At 39.1% G+C, this 18,707-nt stretch overlaps 1 protein-coding gene across 1 annotated transcript in view; it reads left to right on the top strand.

The window, feature by feature from the left end:
- Window positions 1-1,085: 1,085 nt before the first annotated feature.
- The window catches only part of PCYT1A (phosphate cytidylyltransferase 1A, choline), a 43,422-nt gene continuing 25,800 nt past the window's right edge, over window positions 1,086-18,707 (top strand). Inside the window, exons 1-2 of the mRNA XM_061194310.1 lie at window positions 1,086-1,185; window positions 17,313-17,439. Coding sequence (XP_061050293.1) covers window positions 17,323-17,439 — 117 coding nt within the window. The 5' untranslated portion in view covers window positions 1,086-1,185; window positions 17,313-17,322. The remainder of the gene's footprint in view (window positions 1,186-17,312; window positions 17,440-18,707) is intronic.

Genomic DNA, 18,707 nt, shown 5'->3' with positions numbered 1-18,707 from the left:
TCTCGGAGATTATGTTGGTTACTATCCCAATTCTTTGTAGTACTATCTTTGTAGTAATGTTCCCCTTAGAGTCCCTGGTGTCTTCTCCAGCTAGCTGTCCTTATCTGCAGCACCTTAATCTATCTGCCCTGTTCAAATAACTATTTGAAACTCGAAAGGGAATGGTTACAATCCTTTTTTTCGCCTGGAGGCTCCTTAGCAGATGCTTAACTTTACCCACCCTGTTTCTTCTCAGCCACTTTCAAGTCAAGCATGTAGACAAAAATAAGAAGTAAATACATTAAAAAGTTCTTTTACATACTTCTTCCCTAACATTGGGTATTTACTTGCCTTACATCTATAGAATCAAAAGGGACCCCTCCAAAGGTTCATTCTAGCAAAGGAAAAAGTTTCTCTTCACCAGACACCCTGCCATGCGATTTCCTACCAGTGGCCTCCCTTGAATCCGTTCCTGTTCAGCTAGCCCCCAGTTTTTGCCTAGGGATCACCTTTTGTTGAGCCAACCTGGGTTAGAAATAACAGGAAGAAAGAGGGCTTTTCACAGGACTTGGTTGGAATTCTCTTTACATCACCAAGTAGGGAAAAGGTGGCGCTGTGTGAAGCAGCCGCAGACCATGGGGTGGAGGTAGGGGATGTCAACGGTGGAAGGCGTCGCGGCCATCTGCATTGTGAATGTGCTGGTACGAGTGCCTGGCACCACGCCAGGTGCTGGGGTAGAGTAGGAAGGACCAAGACTGACAGGTCAGCCTGGAAGGGACCGAGCCCGGAGCTGGGCAGAAGGGGAGCCACCGCGTTAACGCTTCTTGAAGGACTGCCAGTGAGCACGAGTGACAAGTCACAGCGTGTCTCATTACAAGATACATACGTATCTTCACCGCATACTCTAGTTCCGCATGGAGACTGACCCTTTACCATTTTGTCTTCTGTCTCTGAGGATTTCGGTTCAGTCACTCCGTCCCCGGGGCCTCTATGGAGGCGGAACTACTGAGTCAGGGGTCGTGGTTTTCAGGGAGAAGTCGTGGTCGGAGTGACAAGTGGGCGGGCAGTAGGCGGGACTTCCGGCCCACGGTTCCGTCAGCTGCCTTTCCCGGGCGTCTCCCCGCAACCCCCTCAACTTCCCTTGTCCGTGACGCGGCGCCCAGGAGAAATTCGACGGGACAGGGACTGGGGGAGCGTGAGCTGCAGGTGAGGACTCGGTGTGTGCCTATCCTTGCGGCTCTATTTGAGAGGAGAAACTGTGGCGCTGGGACCGCGGGGAGACTGACTGAAAGCAGAGTGGGTCAGTGACAGCGAGGGGAGTGTGAGGCTGGGGCTGCAAGGCTACTGTGACCCAGGGGCACTGACAACGAGGGGACTGTGACTGAGACGCAGCTGCTCGCGAGGGGTCTGCGACCCAGCAGCAGTGAAAGCTGAGGGACTCTGACCTCGGAGAACACGAGGCAGAGGCTGCGAGGGAACTATGACCGAGGAAGTATGAAGCAGTGACAGCAGGGAACTGTGACCAAGGACCAACGACTCGGAGGAGACCGATCGATGGATAGTAACTGTGAGGGGACTCTGACCTAAGGGAACATGAAGCGGCGGCTGCAGGGGGATTCCGACCAACGAGCAGTAACTTTGAGGGGCTGAGCTGGAGAAGAGTGTGGGATCAGTGACTGGACAGGGTACAGTAGCATGGTGTTTGGGTACGGGGTGTGGTGACTGGGTGGAGAAGGTCTTAGTGGGAAACACTGGTTTGGGACTTATCAGGCAGACCCGAGTTTAATTTTATGGACAACCTTCTTGTGGCTGGGAAGCTCACCTCACCACTGAGCTACAGTTTCTTCCTCGGTGAATGGGAAGTTTGGGCTAGATTAATGTTTCCTAAACTGTGGCTTCCATCCTATGATTGGGTTGTGAAGTCTGTTTAGTGGATGGAACCTGAAATTAAAAAAAAAAAAAGGAATAGACTAGAAATTTTCAGTGTGTTCGCAGAGTAAGAGTATTATTTCATGAAACGTCTTTCAGTTATGTGTGTGTGAGATTATGATGTAAAATGGATTTCATGTGTCTTAAAATGTAGTAAAAAAAAGTTGGAAAAACATTGGACCAGATTATTTCTGAGTTTTCTTTCTGGTCTAAAATGCGATGATTCTACGATTAGGGGACTGTTTGGAAGTACAAAGATGCAATTATGAAGACTGGATCCGGGGCTTGGGCACAGGCTCTATCAGATTGACTTAACTGGAGAAGGCTTCCCAAATAGAATCGAAGTGACCAGTTATGACTGGGGACTGAAACTCAGGTTCTCAGTTAGGAGAACTAACAGGTATATATTGAAATAGGGACAGTGATATTTATAAAGGCAGTGAGGATATAGGGGTTTGTGATAGGAAAAACTGCTAGGAATAGACATTGAGGAATGGAGAAGCTTTGAGGAGGGTAGGAACAAAGCTTAGAAAGGGAACTGAAGATAGAGACAGAAAAGATTCTGCCAAGAAATAAAGTGGGAGTAGGGAGATATAACCTTCAGGGTCCTTTTGAATCTTGGTATTTAGTGATTCTGCAAGTACAGAGAATTGCTAGTAAAAAGAAACTAGTTGAGAATGGAATTGGGTGCAGGAATCAGTGGTGACTAGAATGCCACAGCGGAGAAGTTTTACTGTTTTTAGCTATCCAGTTCAATGATTTGTGCACTGGAGGCCAAGACTGGCATACTGGGAATGATACCATGCTGTGGATAATTCAAATGATGTTTTAGCTCTGGTTTTATTTCCTACCAATTCCCTTTCATGAGGGCTGTTAGTGATGCAGATGAAATGAATTAAAGTGAGTTTCACTACTTCCTCCTCTTTTACAGCCCTTTGTAGAAGGTGCTACTTACTGTGTCACCCAGTGTTTTAAAAAATATGTCTAATAGAAGCTTGAGGCAATTTCAACTTACCAGACACTGTATTTATCTGATAGCCTAATAGTCACCCCACCCTCTACACACACATACATTTTGTGATAGGGGAAGAGAGTTCAGAAAGATTCTTGAATGGGAATGAGTTGGGAATGGTGAGGGATAGCCTTTGTTTAGCTAAAAAATGGCTTTTTCTAGAACATTAGATGTTTACTTGGCTTACATTCAACATAACTAAAAGGAACTACTCAAGAATTTGTTCCTAGAACAGAATATAATGCTTAAAGGTAACTCACCACAGAAGGGAAGACATTTAGACTTGGGGACTGCAGCACTGCCTCTGGGGTGATTTGTGTCTGCTGAATGAGATGATTCTTTCTGACTTACCCTGCTTTGCAAATTCCCTTTGAAAACCAGTATAATGGCCTGACTGATAAGAATGATCTTTTATTCCTTCCTCAGCCTATGATTTCTTCTCCCATTAACAGGTGAGGTTTTATTTTTCTTGGGGAATCTCCTCTTTGGATATGTGATCCCTTAAGGAGAATGATCTAGGCAGATAGAGCCTTGGATTCAGAAGTCCCTGGTTACTTTATCTGATGTTAACACTGACTTACTCTGTGTCTCTGGGAAGAATTATTGCTTTCTCTTGCTTTAGATTTTCTATGGCAGAGATAACTGTTCTTCTGGTTAAATGGCCCTTTAATAATCTGAAATATATGCATACTCACCAAATTTAGTGTACAATCTCATGGAGTTTGTAAACCACCTGACCTCGTTCATGATTTTCCTGTGGGAGCTGAATAACCTCTTCATGTTATAAACTCTCATGAGGATTAATTTATGAAATATTCATAGAAAAAGCAAGCATAATAATTTGCTATTATTTTTAATGATGAATAAGGACAGAATATCTAGTTATAATTGTAATTTTCTTATGCTTTTCTTTCCAAGTATTTGCGTAACTCTCATCTGAAGCCAGATCTTCTGGCTTTTCTACTAATAGAGGTAATTCCTCCTACTGAATTGAACAGAAATAGGTCTCTCTTACACTAACGTTTGTGTTACCCTAAAATAGACTGGAAAGAATAAATTTTTCTAAAAGTCATGATTTGGGGGGAATTTTTTCAGTTAGAGAAACCCTGAAATCAGAGTACTTCCCAATCATCACTGGACTGTGAGAGTTCCTTTTTACTCAAGATTGTGGCTGCTTCTACATCTTTTACCTACGTTATCACTACGTAAGTCACATTAGAAAACAATAGGCAGAAATAGAGACACAGACGTAGAGAACAAACGTATGGACTTCCACCAAGGGGGAAAGGGGGGGGGCTGGGATGAATTGGGAGATTGGGATTGACATATATATATACACTAATATGTATAAAATAGATAACTAATGAGAACCTGCTGTATAGCACAGGGAACTCTACTTCACTTGGCTGTACAGTAGAAACTAACACAACATTGTAAAACAACTATACCCCAATTAAAAAACAAAAAAAGAAAGAAAAAAGAAAACAATAGGAAGGAGAGTGTAAGAGCAGGGCTCAGCCCTCCTGCTTATATGCCCAGAGGGTAACTTCTAGCACTTTCTCTTTCCTAAGCTTAAACCTTTCTGTTTCTAGTCCTAAAGTTCCCTTTCCACAATATTCCTGTCAAATGGGTACCTGGACACGTGTATGAAGTATGATTTGTTTTGTCAATTGTTTATGAATGATTTGTGGCAAAATTTAAATCCTAACTCCCTTACTCTATAATTCAGTCAGTAAATTTAGGGAATATACATTTTTACGTACATTATTTTGCAGTATATGCCAGGGCACCATTCCAGAAGAAAAAAAAAAGAGTGAGTCTCTAGTATATATTTGGCACTGTGTTAGGTTCGTTTACATACATTATCTCATTAATATAAATAATTGTATTGCCTGTATTTTACTGTTTGCAAACCAGATTAGTAGATAGATACATAGCAGGGTTGTGTTTTGGTTTTTTGTTTGTTTATTGTCTTTTTTCAGTCTTTTTTCTCCCTTTCTTTTGGTAACTCTCTTGTTGAAAGTTATGTTAGTTTGAAGTTTTCTATGTTTGGACTAGAATGATTGCCAGGGGAACCCATGGATCTGCTAGGCTGTTATATATCACATTCACAACTATTTGCAAACCAGTTTGAAGTGAGGGCTGCTAAAAATAATGACTTATAGTCTTTGCTTTATATTAGAGAACAAAATGAGTGTATGGCACTTGACAGAAAACGGTAGTGTTTTTATCTACATAGAATTACCTCAGATGTGATTACGTTTGTTTGTTTATTTTTTGGCCCCTAGGTCTTAATCTTTTCTGTGCCGTGGACCCCTTTGTCAATATGGTGAAACCTTGTTGACTCCTTTTTTGGAATAATGTTTTTATTGCAAAAAAATACATAGAATTATAAAGGAAACAAATTATATTGAAATATAGTTATCAAAATATTTTAAAAATGTGTGATATAGCACAGGTAGTTTTTATTAACATAGTAAATAAAGTTTACTGTCTATCAGTGGGTCTTATAGCTATGATAATTTTTAAATGATCGTGTGTTTAAACAGTATTTCAAGGTATTTGTAATGAGTGTGATATTATATGAAAATATCTATGATTTCTATTGGTGACAAAGTCTATTCTACTAAGTGTACTATTACTATTGTGGCTTACGTTCATAATTGAAGGAATGGTGAATTTGCCAGAGGCTAGTGAAAATAAAGATATAATTTTTTTGGTCCAAATCTGAGACTCCCTGAATCTGTCGTAGACCCTGCCTTAGAGATATAAGTTCCATAACCCACTCTAGGAAGAGCAAAATCTTAACACAGGGTTTACTCACTGATTCTTCTAGTAGACTAGTGGCAGAGCAAAATCATTCAACTGTAAGAACTATTTCAAGTGTCCCTTGTGGTTTTTAGGATAATCTCTTTCCTGAAATATCCTACTGTGTGGTCAGGCCCAAGAAGAAACTTTATTTTGGTCCAGGACTAACCCAGGGTCTGGCACAGAGTAAGTGCCCACTCAGTGTCTGTTGAATAAGGGTTTCTCTGGAGAAGTTAGAGGGAAGAGATCAAGTTCAGAGCTAAGATCTTAGATGTGGCAATTTACAGGTCCCAAATATTGAGGAATAACATTGAGCTCTGATTTAAAACTAATCATCCGTGCAGATCCTGTTGTGAAATCACTTTTACATTTAGAACTTCCCAAATCAGGCATTCTTTTGACTTATTCTATACAGTGTGGTGGTATATACAGGTTAGTGACATAAACTGTAGAAATCCTGTATCAGAAAGTTATGGCACAGTTTCTTGAAATAGTTCTATTCCTAGCACTGTCCTCCACTTTAGAACTGTTTGCATAATCTAGGTATTTGGAATTCACTACCAAATTATTGATAAAACTGATCCTGTTTTCATCTAGAATAGAGTTGGCAAACTTTTTAGGTAAAGGGCCAGATAATAAGTATTCAGCTTTGCAGGTCATACAGTCTCTGTTGCAACTACTCAACTCTGCAGTTGTAGCACAAAAGTGGCCATAGACCACTTTTCATTCATTCATCAGTGAATGAGCGTGGCTGTGTTCCAGTAAAACCTTAATTACAAAAACAGGCAGTGGGCCATTTTTGGCTTGTGAGCTGCTCTAGGAGTTCTGCTGGTTCCTGAATCCAGTCCCTCGTCCCCACTATGGGTTAGACATATCCTCCCTTAAGCTTCAAAGGTCTTTACACAAGGGGTGATGTGACTGTACTGTTATCTGTGGGAAGGCCTGAATGTACAGCAGATGACATGATTAATGCCAACAATATTTGATTCACTGTAACCTAGGAGTTCACAGAGCTTGCCTCTTAGAGCACTACTTTATTAAGCTCCACAAAGGCAGAAGCAGATAAAGATCCCAAGTACAAAGTATGCTTGCTCACTCAGCTTTGGAACTGGACATTGGTATGCCAGTAGAAAATTACTGAGCATAGGGTTTTACTGAGGAAGATAATTGTAGGCCAAGAGACAGGGAAGCAGGAATAGAATGCAAAGGAAAAATTCATGTTTCCTCTTTTTACAGATAGTTCCCTGTAGTAATCAGTCAAATTTGAATTAGGTTTAAGAGTATACATGATTGCAACTTCTACTATTTAGGTTGTTGCATAGCTTAGGAAGCAGAGTCCACCTCCTCTTTCACCCTGGGGTGCTTACTAAATCTACCAACAATAAGGAAGTAGAATAGAGGGGATTGGGTGGGAGTGTCTAAAACTGCACTTGTTGGAGACTTTCATCTTTAAAATACAAGCATATGCATACCAGCGCCCAGATTTTGTCTCCTTCAAGATATTCACGTTGGAAATACACTTGATTAGATTTATCCTCAGTATCTCCTCCCTGCCACCCCTCCCTGCTGACACACATTTCTACTTCTTCTGTGTACTTCCTTAATAGCAAAGTTAATCCATCCAAGCAGGCATCTATTGGAACATTAAAGAACAAGGCAAGCAGTGTGTACTGGGAGGTGAGTCAGCAGAAATGGAGCCAGATTTTGTGAATCTGGGTAAAAATCACAGGAACAGATACCACATTCTGTATCTTGAAAGCAATTTGGAGACACTAAGGCACTTAATAGGCAGGGTTATGGTAGTGATGGTGGTGGTGTGGGTATTTATGTCCATATTTAGAATCTGTGCTTGAATGGGGAATTTGAGTGACTAAAATAAGGTGACTTATCTCGGGACTGAATATGTAGCAGTGTTGGAAAGATCAGGCCTTACAAATGCTGCATTCTGGCTGCCAGCTCCCTTGTTCTCTTTTGTTATAGCTTCTTTTGACATAGAAACTTTTGGGGAGGATAAACTGCTAAGGAAATAGGAAGTTTTGGCCCACCCTCATGGGCTCATAAGTGAGGCTGTGTATTCTGTCTTCAACTGCTTTCATTTTGACTCATCCCAGCTTAGTTAATGTGGGTGCTATGGCTGGAAGCCAGGCTCCGCCTGCAAATCATTGGGCAATCTCCTGCTCCCCATCCCCATTTTGATCTTGTACCGTATTGGCTCTGAGGAGGTGTCATCTTTTCCCAACCCTATCACCCACTGGACAAACAGATATTAAGGCAGCCTGTGTTTGTGTGTGTGTGTGTTCCCTCTGGAATGTAGATATTTAAAGTCTCCTCCTTTTCCAGGGTCATCACTCACTTTTACTTGAATAGTATTGGTTGATTGCAAAGGGGCAGTTATCATAAATGGAGAGTTGGGAAGTATTGTTCCTCATTGTTGGAGGTATTCAGTGGTTATTGGGCAATTGTGAGTATTGTAAAGGTGGTGTGATTTTAGGTCAAGCTAAGTCTCAGTATAATGAACTAAAAAGCCAACGTATATTTGCTACCCTCAGTGTGCCCTCATCCTCCCACATACCTTTTCTCAGTAGCAAATTTGATGTGTCCTAGCAGACATCTATTGGAACTTTAGGGAAGCTGGGGGTAATTTTTTTCATCAGTTTAGGCACTAATTATTAAATTTTTATATATACTTTCATAGTGTATAAGTTAGTAGATGTGAGGAACATGGGAATGGTCTAAGAGAGCCAGTGAAAAATGAAAAACTTGAGAGACCTTTAAAGTCAAAGTTTAAAAATTAGTAATAGTTCTAGAGGAAAGGTGTGAGGGTTAATCTCTTTATAATTTCTGAATTCTTTTAGGGTCACTATTATGGAATGACTGTGATCTTGGTGTTTTCCATCTTCTAAGAAGGTGGAGAAGATATAGAAGTGTTTTGCATTATAAAACAAAAAGTATTATATGTGTTTGTTCTAAATCCAGAGGATCTTAAGACTTCAGTTTAAGTCTGATGTGTAATGTTCAGTTTAAAGTATAGTATAAGGGACTTCCCTGGTGGCACAGTGGTTAAGAATCCGCCTGCCAATGCAGGGAATACGGGTTCGAGCCCTGGTCCGGGAAGACCCCACATGCCGCGGAGCAGCTAAGCCCGAGCGCCACAACTACTGAGCCCGCATGCCACAGCTACTGAAGCCCGTGCGCCTAGAGCCTGTGCTCTGCAACAAAGAGAAGCCACCGCAAAGAGAAGCCCGTGCATCGCAACAAAGAGAAAGCCCGCGCGCAGCAACGAAGACCCAACACAGCCAAAAAAATTAATTAATTAAAAAAAATAAAGTATAGTATAAAATACAATATATGACACAAAAGTCATCTTTGGAAAATAGAAGAACTGTAAGCAGATAAGAAAAAAATACTTTTGACAGGATGAGAGCTTTGTTTTGCCATCTTTGATACACTTATAAATTGACAAGTACTTGACCTCTTTGCATCAAAACAAAATACTAATGTGAGTAGTGCTTTTCAAAATTTCAAAGGAGTTTTTTCACTTATTACATTTATTCAAATAGTTATTGAGCACCTACTTTGTGCTAGGGCTCATTGCCAAGTATTGAATGAACTAATTATGATTTTGTGGTTCTAAGTGATAAAAAACCAAGCTTAATTGAGCTTAAGCAAAAAGGGGAATGTATTGGTTGACACAGTTAGGCAGTTCAGGATCTGGCTTCTCTCCATCATCAGCATTGCTTTGTCTGTGTGACTATTTTGAGAAAGACTCTCTTCCTGGTTATAGGATGACCACTAGATTGTTATAGGATGGTTCCTAGAGTCAGGTCTCCAGGCCTGAATTCACAAAGAAAGAAGTGATAATCTTTGTCCAAGAATTCCTATCTGGTGAGTCCTGAGATTCACTCTGATTGGACTATCTTAGGTCACCAATCACTGCCCTTCCCACCTCCCTCCTCCCCCAGTCTGTGGCCTGAGAGAGTGATGTGCTGATTGGTTCAGGTTAGGCACGTGGCATCTGACGGTATGGCTAAGGGTGAAGATCACACAGACCGAATGATACTGAGTCTCTGAATGAAAATGGGCTCTTTTCAGAGCAGGAGAATTGAACGGTGGAAAGACAGCAACATCAGGGAGTTTGTTTTCTAATCTCTCATTTGCACTCATCATAACTTAAGAGTTAATGTACTAGGTGGAGCTAGATTTTTTTTTTTTTTTTTTTTTGGCCAGGCTGAGAGGCTTGTGGGGTCTTAGTTCCCTGACCAGGGATCGAACCCATGCCCCCTGCAGTGGAAGCGAGTCCTAACCACTGGACTGCCAGGGAATTCCCTGGGAGGAGCTAGAATGAAGTCCCGGTTTATATGATATGATTCCTGGTCTAGTGCACCCTCTACTCTTCTACTCTGGCCCAAACCAAAATAAGCCCCTGGAATTCCTAAGTAGTCTGTCAGCGATATGCCCAGTGAGAAGGAGCCCAGTCTTTGTGAAAGATGAAATTAAATTCCTGCTTGGCACAGTGTAGTGCATGGCCAGAGTGCAGTAAGTGGTTTTGTTTAAATTCATGTATGACCATTTTATATACTAGGCAGCATATAATAAGTAAATAAATACTAGGCAGTGTTGTTGTTAAGTACACAGATCCTAGAGCCAGAATGCCTTGGTTCAAATCCTGGTTTTGCCCTGTCCTAGGTGTGTGACCTCAGTCAAGTCATTTAACCCAGCTGTGCCTCAATTTCCTCATCTGCAAAATAGAGCAAATAATATTATCTACCACATAAGATTGTTGTGAGAATTAAGTTATTTAATATATGCAAAAGGTTTATAACTTTCTGGCACAAAGGAAGTACTCTGTAAGTGTTAGCTATAATTTTTATCATCACTATTATCATAATCTTTGGGACTGTGATAGAGAAATGTGGATTATGTGATAGTACAATGAAACGGGTTTACATCTGATTGAATACCGTAATCATTAAGAATTCTAAATATATTTTTCTATCCTGTTTTCTAAAGATAAACTCCCCTGTGTTTTATATTGTACTAACCTAGAGTATTAAGAGTGGATCTCAATGAGGAGAGAGGGATCTAGTGGTATGTCACATTGGTGTATGGTGACATATATCTATCCTGATCAATACTTTCAGCACTAACATGGATGGAGACATAAAAACCATGCTTTTCAAGTTTATAGGTTGCATAAAATTGTGAATGCTAACGTGATAGATGGCAGTCATGATTTGAAATTATTTTAAGATTAGAACAAACAAAAAGATCAACCATGATGGACTTTAACAGGATTATGACTAATAAAATGAATGAAGGTATTTCTACACAGCCTCTCCTTGAATGTCCTGGTATGCCAAAATGAAATGTCCCCGAGGTAACTCAGCCCCTTTTCAGATAACTCTCGTTCCTAAAAAGGTTTTTATTATGTTTAGTTAAAATTTGTGTCTCTGCATCTTCCAACTAGTGATTCATATTCTATTATCTGGACTTTCACAGAATAAGTGTCTGCCCTATCCAACATAACAGGCATTCAAATATTTAGAGATAGTTATTAGGTACCTTCTTGTATAGTACAGTGTCACATTTTATTGTATACCACAGTCGTTAAGGGTGTGTAGTCTGCAGCCAGGCTGACTGAATTTGATTCCTAGCTTCACCACTTACTAGCTGTGTGATCTTATTTTCTGTGCCTCAGTTTCAATAGTGATAAAAATAATACATCTATGTCAAAGGGTTGTGAATGTTAAGGGAGTTTTTTAAAATTTATTTATTTTTGGCTTCATTGGGTCTTCGTTGCCATGCGCGGGCTTTCTCTAGTTGCGGTGAGCAGGGGCTACTCTTCGTTGCGGTGCGCGGGCTTCTCATTGCAGCGGCTTCTCTTGTTGCGGAGCACGGGCTCTAGGCGCGCGGGCTTCAGTAGTTGTGGCACGCGGGCTCAGTAGTTGTGGCTCCCGGGCTGTAGAGCGCAGGCTCAGTAGTTGTGGCGCACGGGCTTAGTTGCTCTGTGGCATGTGGGATCTTCCCGGACCAGGGCTCGAACCAGTGTCGCCTGCATTGGCAGGCAGATTCTTAACCACTGCACCACCAGGGAAGCCCTGAGAGTTTTAATATTTTTAAAGTTTTTAGACATACAGGTGTTATATACATGCTGACAGTAGTAGTAGTAGTAGTAGTAGTAGTAGTAGTAGTAGTATAGTGGTGTTTCTTCATCATAGCTTAACATCAGACTCTAGAAGAGTTCTTGCTACAACAGTAATTTTTTTTTTTGAATTAGTGTCTGTTGGGCAAGGATGTTCAATTGTTAAATCACTTTATTTTTTTAAAAGATTTGTTTATTATTTATTTATTTTATTTTCGGCTGCGTCGGGTCTTAGTTGCGGCATGCGGGATCTTCATTGAGGCAGGCGGGATCTTTTGCTGCGGCGTGCCGGCTTCACTCTAGTTGTGGCGTGCAGGTTTTCTCTTCTCTGGTTGTGGCGCGCAGGCTCCAGAGCGCGTGGGCTCTGTACTTTGCAGCACACAGGCTCTCTAGTTGAGGCACGGGAGCTCGTTGTGACGCGCTGGCTTAGTTGCCCCGTGGCATGTGGGATCTTAGTTCCCTGACCAGGGATTGAACCCACGTCCTCTGCATTGGAAGGCGGATTCTTCACCACTGGACCAGCAGGGAAGTTCCACAGCAGTGATTCTTAAATGGGGTAGGGATAAGATGGGGCGATGGAGCATACTTCATGTTTTATCATACTTTTACATTAGAAGTACACTTTTTATAGTAGTAATCATGGATGAAAACTTGACAAAATCTTTTTGGCTATAGGGGATACGCAGAAGATAGACTTTAAGGCAGATGATGGCAACTACTACTACTATGAAATAATAATAGTAGCTAATGTTTACAAGCACATACTGTGTGCCAGACGCTGAGCTAAGGCTTTACATGGATTATTCCATTTAAACCACATTTGTTAGATGATGAAACTAAGACTTGGAGAGATAAAGGAATTTGTCCAAATTTTCATGGCTAGTTAGTGGTAGAAATGGGATTCATATTTAGGTAATATGATTTAGGGGCTGACCTCTATTTAATCACTACAGTACGCTAACGGAGTGAGGTTAAAGATTTTTACTTTTCTCAAAATGGAGCATGGATAAAAAATATTGAGAAACACTGCCTTAGACATTTGGTTAGAGGTATTTATATAAGACAGAAGGAGAGATTTTGTTGAAGAATGTATGTACTCAACTGAAATTCAGGTAAAATATGTTAGTATTACTATTATTTACCAATGGGCTTTGCAATGTGTCAGTACTAATACTAATAATAATGGTTGCCTTGATTCTTTGTTCATGAATTTTACATTAGCTTTAAATAGCTAGTCAGATACCTCCTTTCTCCTCCCTTGAGTTCTCATTGTGATATTTTATATTTTTTGTATGATTTTTTTTTAATCTAGTGGAATAGATCCAGTGTCACAATATCTAGTGACTCCAGATATCAATTTGACTTTAAAATATCTTTAAAACCACAAGGGCAGTATTTAGCGCCTTTGCTTCTTTCTAGTATGATGGTATCTACCATGTGTTTGGCTGGTTAAGTTGAATTATGCAAGATGGTTCAGTACTTCAAGAATTAAACAGTTAAAAAGCAAAGCGGAATTTATGTTATGTATATTTTACCACAGTGTAAACAAAACAAAAAAGCAAAGCACAGTCAGAGTAGGGAGGGAGAGATGGATTATGAAGTGGTATGAGGAAACTTGAGAGTGAGGGATATGTTTATTAATTTTGATGATTTCACAGGTATATAATGTTAACACTCATTAAATTATACACTTTTAAATATATGGTTTATTGTATGTCAATTATAGTTCGTTCAGTAAAGCTGTAAAAATATTATAGCACACATAATCCTCCCCCCCACCGCCCCTGACACACACACAGAGCAAAGACTTCTGAGAAGTTCCTATAAACATGTCTTTGGATGTGTTAAGTATTTTTCTATTAAACTTTAAGGAATTTTAACTTGAAGTCATGGAAAGTAACTGGTGAGAGTATGACATGACATTTATTCCCTTGATTTATTTTGGCATCCTTAAAACTCTATTTTGTATTATGAATGAAAAGTACAGGTGACTTAAGCACCACCTATTTGTAATGTCAGAAGAGAGACGAGCAGAGAATTAAAGAATTCTTTATTGCTTACGTTGAAAACTTATCAGGAAATCCTAGCAAAATTTTTCCAGTAGGAAAGATCTGTACAGCTGACAAATCAGGCAGCTTTGGAATCAGGCCAATAGCCATGTCAATTCTATTTGATTGGTGCTGGGACCTTGTTTACCTTTAAGTGACTGTGACCTTTTATTCCACTGTTCAGTTAGGCTGGTCTGACTTAAGTTTGCAAAAACTTAAGGAACGCATGCCGTGGAAAGAATGTTCTTGATTGAGGGAAGCAGCAGTAATGATGAGACAGCTTCTTTAAAAAATTTGTGAATTTCTGGGAGACAGCATCCTGGCTTTCTCATTTACTAGCTGTGTGATCTCTGGATAGGTTGCTTAACCTCCCTGATCCTTAGTTTTCTCACTTGTAAATTGGGACTAAAAATACCTGCTTCTCAGGTTATATGGGTTAAATGAGAATAATGTATATAAAGTACCTAGCACAGTGCCTGGCACTGGTAATATTGAAAAAAAAATAGTCATTATTATGAATTTGCTGTTATTATCTTACTTTTTTGCAACACATTTAGATGCCTAAAACATACTTCTTGGAATATATGTATCATCTACACTGATTCAAAGAGTTAGGAAGGAGAGGAAATCTGTTTCTAGAGACCCCAAAAGACAACCTTAGATGAGGGCCTATCTGTGTAGAAAATGGTTATTGAACATTTTTAAAAGTAAACGTTTTACTTTAAAAAAAAAAGTGAAGCCTTTAGAAAAGTTGCAAGAATATTAAAATGAACTCCTTTATGCCTGACTCAGCTTCATACATTGATAACATTTTGCCATATTTACTTTACCTTTTTATATGTAATATAATATACACATTTTTCTTTTTTTTCTTTTTTTTTGCTGAGGTTAAGTTGCAGAGATCATAACCCTTTATCCCTAGATACTTCAGCATAAAAAAACAATGACAGTCTTTTACATAACAGTATAATGATTAACTTCAGGAAGTTTATTTTAACATTGATATATATTATTTTCTGATACAGAATCCATATTTTAATTTTACTGATTGTCCTAATAACTATCCTTTATAACAATTTCTCCCCCAATCTAGAATTAGGCATTACATTTAGTGGTCATTTCTTTGGTCTCTTTTAACCTGGAACAGTCCCTCAGCCTTTCATTGTTTTTCATGATTGACATTTTTTTGAAGAATACAGCCTTGTTGTTTTGTAGAATGTCCTTTAGTTGAGATTTGTCTGATTGTTCCTCATAAATCCACACAGGTTATGCATTTTTGGAAGATGATGTGTCCTCAGTGCCTCACATCAGGAGGCATTATTGGTGACGTTAATTAGCTTTAATTACTTAGCTGAGAGATTTTTTTCACTTTTTTTTTTTACATTATTAATAGTGTACATTTTTAAATTTTATTTATTTTTTTTATACAGCAGGTTCTTATTAGTTATCCGTTTTATACATATTGGTGTATATATGTCAATCTCAATTCCCAATTCAGATTTTTTTCACTTTAAAGGTAACTCTTTTTACTTTGTAATTACTAAGTCATTGATGGGGAGATATTTACTTTGAAACTGTTCCTAAACAAACTTTCCTCCAATGGTTTTGCAATCCTAAGGAGCATTTTTTTATCATAAACATGTGGTTTCCTCACCTTGATTGAAGTCTTCTTGAGAAAATAACTTTTACTTTAAAAATTATGTTATAATACCTTGTGCACAATAAATACTCAATATTATTGACTGCCTGACCTTGAGCTACCTGACACCAGATTGCTGATTATATTTCTCATAATGGATTTTGTCTACCTACTCTGAGAATTTAACAGATATTTGCAGCAAAGTCCTGTTGTATGCAGATTAGAAACGGTCATTAACTGAACTGATTAGGCATTCTTAGCAGGCCTCTCAGACCAGTGAGATGGGAGTAGTAAATCTGACCTCTGGATATTTCAAAAGAATAATTAATAACAATAATGAAGAAAATCTCTGATCATCATCACTGGAAAAACTTATTAAATATATAGTACCCTCCTTTCATTTTATTTTAATTTGTGATGAAAATACATTTTAATTTTAATTGAATATGTGATGAAAGGAAGTTTCTGGGTGGTGTTCATCTTTCACTTTAGATTCTGACATTTTTTCATACCAGCCCAATACTTAGCCATGAGTCATGGTGTGTTTCTTTCAGTCTCTAAGAATTAGGTTAGGTTTCTTGTAGATCTTATCACATTGCCACTTGGAATTTAGCGGGAGGAAAGAAAGAAAGGCACAATTGCGATTGTTTAGATAAACATCTCTTCTGGAGGGCTTATTAGAGGCAGTGAGGCAGAGTAGAAAGTCCTCATTCTGTCTAGTATTTTGTTTTGTTTTCTGCTTCTGCTCTAAGGATCTTTTTTCCACCTTTCACTGTACCACATCTTGGGCAGAGATGGCAGTTGATCATTGAAGTTCCTCTATCTCCAATTTCTGGCTGATATCTAAAATTTCATCATTATCAAGAAATTAATTTATTTGTGCAAATTATGTTACCTAAGAAAAATGCAGATATCCTTGTAGGGGATTGGAGGTGTAGCACAAGCCAGCATCTAAACATGAAACATCAAATATTCAGAACTTTTCTGTAATAGTTAGTTGCTAGACACTTTCTGCTAAATGAGACAATAATAAATAAGTTTTTCCTTGGGGGAAGGAGAAGCCTGGGTGGGGTTTTAGTAGCTGGGGACTCTGAGCAAGCTTAAGGTGCTAAGACTCTGAAAGAGGGAGGGGAAATGAATTGAAAAAGGAAGAGGAAGGACATTTAAAAGATACAAGTACACTTACTCTACAATTTTCATAGCTCTCATCCTGGAGGAGTGGTCTCTGAAATATACAGAGCATTTAGAGTTAAGAAATCCATGCTTTGTTAAACCAGGAATCGCTGGTGGCCATCCTTTTTTAAAAAAAAAAGGCTCTTTTCTCCGTCTGTACCGAAGACATACCTTTCACATTTCCTTGCACCTGTCATACTTCTAGGTGTCCTAGAGATATGATGTAAGAGTAGTGGAAAGTCTGTATAACTAACTTTCTCAGCCAAGTTCTTCCAGGTTTTTGCATGCAGTCAGGATATGAAATTAGCAGTTGGTATACAGGCTGTATTGGTTGGGAAATAATTTACAAGGTGCAGGTGATTAATTGTGCCATTGTTCCACAGAGAGGCATTTCAGTGTTTCTACTAGAGCCTGGGTTTTGTGAAGCTTTGCTGTTTTTGCTGGATGCAATTGGTTCATCTTTGTGAAATGTGTGCTATGGAATTGATACTAAGTGCATCCATATTAACATCTCTGAAATACTGGTGACAGGCTTTTCCCACTCCAATGAGACAAAAATTCTTTTTCACTTTCTATCACCAGTTAGAAGAAGATGGATGCACAGAATTCAGCCAAAGTCAACATGAGGAAGAGGAGGAAAGAGATACCTGGACCCAATGGGGCAGCAGAGGATGATAGAATTCCTTCAAAAGTGCCACGCTGTGCAATTGTAAGTAAGGAAGAGATTTCTTTGTTGAACACTTAACCTGGCAGGAGGAGGGTAGAAACTGATATAACACTGACAATATCAACATTACAAGTCTTCTTAAATAATGGAAAGAATGAATAGTAAGTGTGAATAGTAACTTTCCACCAGTTGTTGGAACTCTTATGCAGATTATAATTCACAGCTCAGTTGTAAGAGCTTTACACTGGAATTGAAAAAAGAATGTTAGGAAAATTTGGAGGTTGTACATATATTAGGCAAAAGATCAAATTCAAACTAATGAAATAGAGAAATTGTAGCTCCAGGCAGTGATCTGATCTTAGCATCATCTCATGGTGTTTAGTTTTCTGTGTCTTACTGTCTTTTCTCTCATATCACTCCTCCACTCTATTACTGGTTATATCTTAGATGAGAACCTTTTTCTGTTACTGCCTACCTTATGTTCCTTTATCTCTGGGATGTTATCTTTGTATTTCCTAACCACTTCCAAGCCTTTGATGAAAGACCCCGTTCCAAACGGCTCATCCTGTCTCAGGTTGGTACCCTTCCTGAAGCTTCCCCTAAAAAAAATATGTCAAAGAATATTTATACACAGTTGGAGTTATTATTGATATACAGTGTTGTTATGAAATCCATGTTTTAAAATCCCAGTGACAGAATTATATGTTTCTGTGTGTTTTGTACCTATATTGACCATTAGCCATTGATCCAACTGCAGTTTCCACTGGTTACTTTTGGAGCTTCATAACCCGAAAGGAAAAACATTTCTACTCAGACACAATTACTAGTTGTTCTAAACCAATATTCTATCTTGAGCAATAAAAGCAACTGGACTTCACAAATAGTAGGTGTATGCTTCAGGCCTGATATTGATGATTATGTTGGGGGCAAGTGTATTAGTTTTCTATTGCTGTTGTAACAAATTACCACAAATTTAATGGCCTAAAACAATACAGATATATTATCTTACAGTTCTAGGGGTCACAAGGCTGAAATGGGTCTCAAAAGGCTAAAGTCAAGTGTTGTTAGGGCTGGAGGTTCTAGGGGAAAAACTGTTTCCTTGCTTTTTCCAGCTTCTAGAAGTTGCCCATATTGCTTTGCTCAGGGGCCAGCCAGCAATCACAACACTCTGACCACTGCTTCTGTCATCACATCTCCTTCTGATTCTGAATCCCCTGCCTCCTTTATTCACTTGTAAAGACCCTTGTAATTACATTGGACATACTTGGCTAATCCAGGATAATCTGTCTATCTTAAAATCCTTTAATCAC

Source organism: Eubalaena glacialis, chromosome 6 (assembly GCF_028564815.1).
Source record: "Eubalaena glacialis isolate mEubGla1 chromosome 6, mEubGla1.1.hap2.+ XY, whole genome shotgun sequence".
Classification (NCBI taxonomy): Eukaryota; Metazoa; Chordata; class Mammalia; order Artiodactyla; family Balaenidae; genus Eubalaena; species Eubalaena glacialis.
This window is presented reverse-complemented; position numbering and strand designations above follow the sequence as displayed.